The sequence below is a fragment of the Elaeis guineensis genome, chromosome 2 (genome assembly GCF_000442705.2).
Source record: "Elaeis guineensis isolate ETL-2024a chromosome 2, EG11, whole genome shotgun sequence".
In the NCBI taxonomy this organism is placed as follows: domain Eukaryota; kingdom Viridiplantae; phylum Streptophyta; class Magnoliopsida; order Arecales; family Arecaceae; genus Elaeis; species Elaeis guineensis.
In genome coordinates, this window is record NC_025994.2 from 106,952,893 (window position 1) to 106,960,682 (window position 7,790).

The window sequence follows — 7,790 nt, forward strand, 5'->3', positions numbered from 1 at the left end:
TCTATCTCCATTTAAAAAATGCACGTCTCTCCTTTTTGTTTACTCTTTAATGGACAATGTCTAAAATATAATAATTATAATAATTAAAAATAAACTAAAATTAAATAGCATTTGATAATTCAGACGAGATCATCGGGATGATTTAAGATTATTGATGATCCAAATTCTGTAATGATCTGATCATTAGTGATCTAGGATCATTTCGTAGATCGAAGATCTTCGAGTATCCATGAATAATCTATTTGGTATTGTAGAAAAATTCAAGATCATTGATTATATAATACCAAAACTATTCATAATATATTTCATAAAAATATATTTATTAATCATATAATATTATAAATAAAATATTATTATATTTATTAATATATTAATAATTAATAGATTTTATAAAAATATATTTATTAATCTTATAAATTATTGATCCTATAAATATATATTAATTGTTATTATAAAATTAATATTTTTATTTATACTTATAATATATTATTTATTAATATGAATATTTATTTTGATTAGAAAAATAAGACAAATTGAAGTAATATATTAAATATTTTATTATATTAATATAAAATATAATAAGATATATTTACTCTAATTTAAAATTATCATTGAACCATAACATACAATATATGATTAATAATATATTATCATGTAATATATATCATAAATATAATATCAAATATCAAATATAATATATTAATAATATATTGATATTTTAATTTTTTTACTAAATTGAGAGATATTTTTGTCTTTATATTTCAGTCTAAGCTCACTACTTAGAGATGATCTTGGATTCCTGATTCAAGGATAGATATTCGATTAGTGAGTTGGTGGATGATTCAAGGAGTGTGGATGATTTGAAATTATTGTCATATAGAATTATTATGATGTAACTAAATATCATGATTTTATTATCTTATTTATATCATCTTTAATCTTAGATGGATCATTCCATATCAAATGCCTTCTCGAGAAAAGGTTATCAAAACCCACCGCAATGTCCAGACCATCACAATGGCTAGAAAAAGCCCACACTTAAATAAAGCACGTGCGCTGCACGCCCTGGGACTCCTATTTAAAAGCATCTCCCTCCCATTCCCGCCCTGAGATCGGGAGACAGAACGAGAAGCCGAGAGTAGTAGTCATATCCGCGTCGATGAGGTGGGCGGCGATCGCGTTCGCCATCTTCTTGGTGGCTCTCTCCCTCGTCGGCCCCAGCGGCCGTAGCACCCAAAAGAAGCCCAAGCCCTCTTCCTCCACCACCAATGCCTCCTCCATTTTGGGCCTTCCCAAGTTTCTTCGATTCCAAGAAGACGGCAACGAGGCTTCCTCCTATTCCTCCACGCCGCCGCCGGCGGTGGCTCTATTGGAGTACGATTTCTACCGCGAGAAATGCCCCCAGGCCGAGGAGATCGTCAGATCCACCATGACTCAGCTCTACTCCAAGAACGCCGGCGTCGCACCCGCCCTCCTCCGCCTCCTCTTCCACGACTGTTTCATCCGAGTAAAGGAAAACCTCTCCTTTCCTCTCTTTCCCTCGATCTTGATCCGTTGCGTTTCTTTGACGTCAAGATGCGATCCTTGTTGCCATTCTTGAAGGGCTGCGACGCCTCGGTCCTCTTGGACCGCATCAATGGCTCCTCCTCAGAGAAAGACGCTGCCCCGAACCACACCCTCAAGGGCTTTGACGCCGTCGACGACATCAAGGGCCGGGTGGAGGCTGCCTGCCCGGCCACCGTCTCCTGCGCCGACATCCTGGTCCTGGCCACACGAGACGGCCTCGTCCTGGTACCAAACCCTTATCTCCTCTCTCCCCCTCTCGATTCTTGGCGGTTCTTGATTTAGGATTTCGCGCTTGATAAGGCCGGAGGGCCCTTCTACCCTGTCCTGACGGGAAGGAAAGACAGCGAGCGGAGCTTCTTCGGCGAGGCCCAGCTCCAGATCCCCGCCCCCGACGACAACTACACCAAAACACTCGCCAATTTCGCCAGCCGAGGCTTCACCGAGCGCGAAACCGTCAGCCTCTTAGGTTCCCTCCCCCCAAATCCAGAATCACAAACCCTAAAACCCTGAAAAAGCCCACCTCTTGAGGCAATTCTCTCCTTCCCGCAGGGGCCCACAGCATCGGGAAGCTGCACTGCCAGTTCTTCCGGCACCGGCTGTACAATTTCTCCGGGACCGGCGTGCCGGATGGGTCGATGGACCTGGAGATGGCGGCGGAAATGCGGGCCGCATGCAGCGCCGGCGACGGTGCCGCCGCCGCCGTGGGGTACCAGCCGGAGGGGCGGTTCGGGAACCACTACTATGGGCGGCTGCTGGAGGGGCGGGGAATCCTTCACGCGGACCAGCAGCTGACGGCGGGCCGGACGGTGCGGTGGGTGCGAGCGTACGCCGCGGAGGGCGACTCCGGGCTCCGGGCGTTCCGGGCCGACTTCGCCCACGCCATGGTCAAGCTCTCCGGGCTCGGCCCGCTCTCCAGATCCCAAGGCCAGGTCCGGACCCGTTGCTCTCGGCTGGTGTGAATCGATGATTCCGAAGACTGATGGTGAATTTTTGTTACTCGTAAGAAAAATTACTCCTACCCTTTTTTTTTGGTAAGAAAATTACTCCTACCTTTAATAATCTCCGTGTTGTAAATTTTCCTCGAGAGAACCATTATTAAGGCTTGCGAGACCTCGAACAGGGCCTGTTTGGATGGCCGGGTAACCTGTCCTTTGGATGAGATGTGCTTTGCGCTTAGGGTTTAGGATAAAAAGGGGATTTTTTTTTTTTTGGGTAATAGATAAAATGGAGATTTAAATGACAAGTTTTTACCGGACGGCATATGAAAATCGGGATAACTGATACGCAGATTTCCAAGTTCCGCTCTCAATGAAAATTTTCCCTCATTTCATGGTAAACTGCTTGTCAGTATCTTACTCTAGATGGTATATTCAGGGGAAAAACTGTCCCAACATCCAAAAAGGCCTGCAGATCAAAGTTAAAGTGGTCTTGCATATAAATAAGAAAAAACTGTTGGTGCATAAAAGTTCTGATTACAGTTAAAGTACTTCATTAATGCATCATCTAGATAAATTAGTTAAAATGTTGGAAGTTTTACTAGGGACATGATCTTCCCTTGATTAATTGAAATTTTTCATGTTTACTCATTTTTCTTTATCTACTTATTTTTTTTATATATATCCGTTGCTGCAAGATTCCGATCTGAGATGATTTTTGGGACCAGGCTCCTTTCGGAAGCTTGGCTTCAATTCGAAGGTTGGAATTTCTTGAAAAATCTGCAAAATAAATTCATTTTCATCGAAGATTCTTTACTGAAGACTCTCATATATTTAAGTTAATCAGAACTTAAAAATAGTAGAAGTAAGAGAAAATAAGAATATAGATTATTTTTTTTTGAAGTAGAATTTACTTGAAAGTCTCGTATATCCTCCTTTATATATGTTAAGAAAAATATGAGCAGCCAATAATAACCAGCATCAATAACAAAGATAAATTAAACTGCACAAAAAAATACCAGAAATTTTACGTGAAAAATTCAGAAACGAAAAAAATCACGGATCAAGTCAGAGAGAAAAACTTCCACTATAATCAGTGAGATACACAGTTCTTCTGAAAACTTCAGAGATTACATAGACCACAAATCATCAAATCCACGACAAACAGCAATTTCAAAAATCTTACAATCTAAAGTTAAATAAAAATCTAGGTTAGAGAGTATCCGACAACAATCAAACCGTTGGATGTGAAGAACTATATGCAGAAAACACGTCTGTAAATTTTCAGGCCAATCGGAGTTGAATCACCGTTCCGATTGAAGCCAAAAGATCATAGCCAAAGAAATTTTTTTCTTTTCTCGAGTGGCGGCGTTCGGGTCGCGTGCGTGTGTATCAAAGATCGAGAGAGAGAATGAGAGAGCAAAAGAGAGGGCACTCTCTCCAACCCTCATGTGGCCCATTAAATATTGGGCCCCACATGGGCACAACTCAATAAATCTCCCCCTTCTGATCGATGTAGGGGCTTCACCAAACCTACCATCTGTCTGCACATCTCTATCTTATCTCTTGGCAATATTTTTGTCAACATGTCTAATCTATTTCTATCAGTATAGATTTTCTCAAGAGATAATAACTTGCTTTCCAAAATATCACTAATCCAATGATAACAAATATCAATATGTTTGGAACCAAAGTGAAAAGTTGGATTCTTACTGAGGTGAACGCCACTCTAACTATCACTGTAAACTATGAATTCTTTCTACTTCAGTCCCAGTTTTTATAAGAATTTTCTCATCCAGAGTACTTCTTTACAGGCTTCAGTCACAATAATATATTCTGCTTCTATAGTCGACAAAGCAATACATTTCTACAATCTGAATTGTCATGACACAGCTCCCCCTACAAAAGTAATTAAGTATCCTGAAGTGGACTTTCTGAAGTCAACATCTCCAGCCCAATTTGCATCACTATAACCACATAACACTGGTTTATTAGTTCCAAAACATAAACAAATACCGGATGTTCCTTTAAGATACCTGAATATCCACTTCATTACTTTCCAATGTTGTTTACCTGGATTAGAAAGGAATCTACTGACCACACCAACTGCATGAGTAATATCTGGTCTAGTGCAAACCATAGCATACATTAAACTGCCAACTGCAGATGCATAAGGCACCTTTTTCATCTTTTTCTTCTCTTTTCTGCTAGTAGGATATTACTGAGAGCTTAACTTAAAGTGACCTGCGAGTGGGGAGTTCACTGATTTTGCCTTGCTTATGTTAAACCTGTCAAGAATCTTCTCGATATATTTCTCCTGAGAGAGCCATAACTTTTTTTATTTTTTGTCACAAAAAATTCTCATACCAAGAATATGCCTGGCTGGTTTTGAGTCTTTCATTGCAAAAGACTTACTCATCTCTCTTTTCAGCTTATCAATTTTCTTTCTGTAATGACCTACAATCAACATGTCATCAACATAAAGCAGAAGTATGATAAAATCATCATCATCAAATCTCTTAACAAAAATACAATGATCATAAGATATTCTCATATATCCATGATTTGTCATAAATGATTCAAATTTTCTGTACCACTGTCGAGGTGCCTATTTTAGACCATACAAGCTCTTCTTCAACCTGCATACAAGATGCTCCCTGTCTTTGATCTTGAATCCTTCTGGTTGCTTCATGTATACCTCTTCCTCCAAATTTTCATGAAGAAAGGCTGTCTTCATATCAAGCTGTTCAATCTCTAGATTCAAGGTAGCAGCTAATCCAAGCACAACTCTGATAGATGACATCTTCATTACAGGTGAGAAGATCTCCTCAAAATCAACACTCTGCTTCTGACCAAAATCCTTCACAACTAATCTGGCCTTATACCTTAGTTGTGAGCTGTTCTCTTCATTCTTTAGTTTGAACACCTTTTTGTTCTTAAGTACTTTCTTACCCTTAGGTAGTTCCATCAGCTCAAGAGTGTGATTGTCATACAAATTTTGCATCTCCTCTTGCATGGCTTTCATCCACTCTTCACTTTGCTGACTTAAAGTAGCTTCCTAGTAGCTCTCTGATTCTCCCCCATCAGATAACAATACATACTCATGAGTAGAATATCTAGTAAAAGCCTATCTCTCCCTACTAGATCTCCTCAAAGGTACTGACTCTGTAGGTTCCTGCTCACCAGACTGCTCAGGGACTACTTCATCAGCTTTAAGAGACTCATCATGTGTAGGCGTAATATCAACAAGAATCTCAGCATCCACTGGCTCATGGTGATCTTCCTGTATCTCCCTTCTGTTAACTGCGGGTGAAGAGACTATACCTGTGTCACTGAGATCATCTCTGAATGACTGTCTTTTCTTAGTTTGTTCAATATCCTCAATAGTTTGATCTTCCATGAACATAACATCTTTGCTTCTGATCACCTTCTTATCAACTAGATCCCACAGTCTGTAGCCAAATTCTTCGTGTTCATAATCTAAGAAAATACATTGTCTTGCCTTGCTATCAAGTTGGATCTTTCATCTTTAGGAACATGAACAAATGTCTGGCAGCCAAACACTCTCAAGTGTCTGTAGGAAATATCTTTCTCCGTCCATACTCTATTTGGTATGTCACCATCCAATGGAGCTGAAGGAGAAAGATTAATTAAATCAACTGCAGTTCTCATTGTCTCACCCCAAAATGAGTTAGGCAGCTTAGCGTGTAAAAGCATACATCGTATTCTTTTCTCAATTATTCTGTTCATCCTTTCTGCCATCCCATTATACTGAGGTATCTTTGGAATAGTTTTCTCAAGCTTAATACCAAAATCTTTGTAATACTTCTCAAAAGGACCTTTGTATTTGTCACCATTATCGGCATGAATACACTTCAGCTGTTTTCTAATCTCTCTTTCTATACTTGTATGAAAATGCTTAAATACATATATCACCTGATCTTTAGATCTCAAAAGATATGCCCAAATCTTTCTAGAGTGGTCATCAATAAAGATAACAAAATAAGTAGCACCACCAAGACTTTTAGCATTCATAGAACAGACATCGGTGTGAACCAAATCAAGAATACTCTGACATCTATGAGGATATAATCTATGAAATACATGCCTATGTTGTTTACCAACCAAACAATGAGTACATGGTGTTAGATCAGTACCTTTCAAATCTGACAGAAGTTTTTTCTTTGCAAGAAGTTCTAGGCCTTTCTTACTCATGTGACCAAGCCTCTTGTACCATAGCTCAATGGAGGAGTCTTCAAGAGTATTTACTTCTCCTCTACATATCTTGGTTTCTGTCCTGTAGAGAGTGTCCAACTTCTTGCCTCTGACTTTTATCAGTGAACCTCTAATGAGTTTCCATCTTCCTTCACTAAAGGTACTACAGTAACCTTCTTCATCAAGGCAACCTATGAAAATCAAGTTGAGGCGAATGTCTGGTACATGTCAATATTCTTCAGCAGTAGCTTGCTTCTTATGTTGGTCTCTAGCAATACATCTCCAATGCCTATAATCTTAGAAACACCATTGTTTTCCATTCTCACTTGGCCATAGTCACCTTTCACATAGGATGTGAAAAAATTATGTCATGATGTGACATGATATGAAGCAGCTGAATCAACTATCCAAGTAGAGTTCTGACAGATGAGGTTGACATATCCATCATCACAGACAATGAATACATCACTATCTGAAGCTGCTGTTGCTGTACCCTTCTCTTTGTCATCTTTCTCTTCACCTTTTTCTTTTGAATTCTCTCTTTTGAGTTTTCTGCATTCATTCTTGTAATGTCCTATCTTGCCACAATGGTAGCACTTGATGTTCTTCTTTTCTTGTGATCTCTCTCTATTCTTGTTATGATGCTAAGAAGCTTTGCTGTTACTCCTCCCTCACCTCTCTATAATTAGTGCTTCAGATTGGCTAGAGATTTCTTACTCTCTACGTCTTGTTTCTTCATTATACATGCTGTTCTTTATCATATTCAATGTCAAAATACCTTTAGGGGCAGAATTGTTAAGTAATACAACAAGTGTCTCCTAGCTGTCAGGTAAAGAACTTAGTAGAAGTAATGTCTGTACTTCATCATCAAAGGTTATTTTAACACTAGCCAATTGGTTCATCAAGTCAAGAAACTCACTGAGATATTCAGTCACTTAACGGCTTTTCTTGTACTTCAAGTTAACTAGCTTCTCATCAAAAATATCTTATTTTTGGGCTCTTTCTCTCATACAACTCCTCTAGTTTTGTCCAGAGCAAGTTAGCATTGATCTATATGGCAAAATGATGGAATAT

At 39.1% G+C, this 7,790-nt stretch overlaps 1 protein-coding gene across 1 annotated transcript; it reads left to right on the forward strand.

The window, feature by feature from the left end:
• The first annotated feature begins 844 nt into the window (after window positions 1-844).
• Window positions 845-3,010, forward strand: LOC105047112 (putative Peroxidase 48). The gene is made up of 4 exons (XM_019852521.3): window positions 845-1,507; window positions 1,603-1,791; window positions 1,867-2,032; window positions 2,116-3,010. Exons 1-4 carry the CDS (start codon window positions 1,160-1,162, stop codon window positions 2,523-2,525), a joined length of 1,113 nt encoding a protein of 370 aa, XP_019708080.1. The 5' UTR covers window positions 845-1,159; the 3' UTR covers window positions 2,526-3,010.
• The last annotated feature ends 4,780 nt before the right edge of the window (window positions 3,011-7,790 follow it).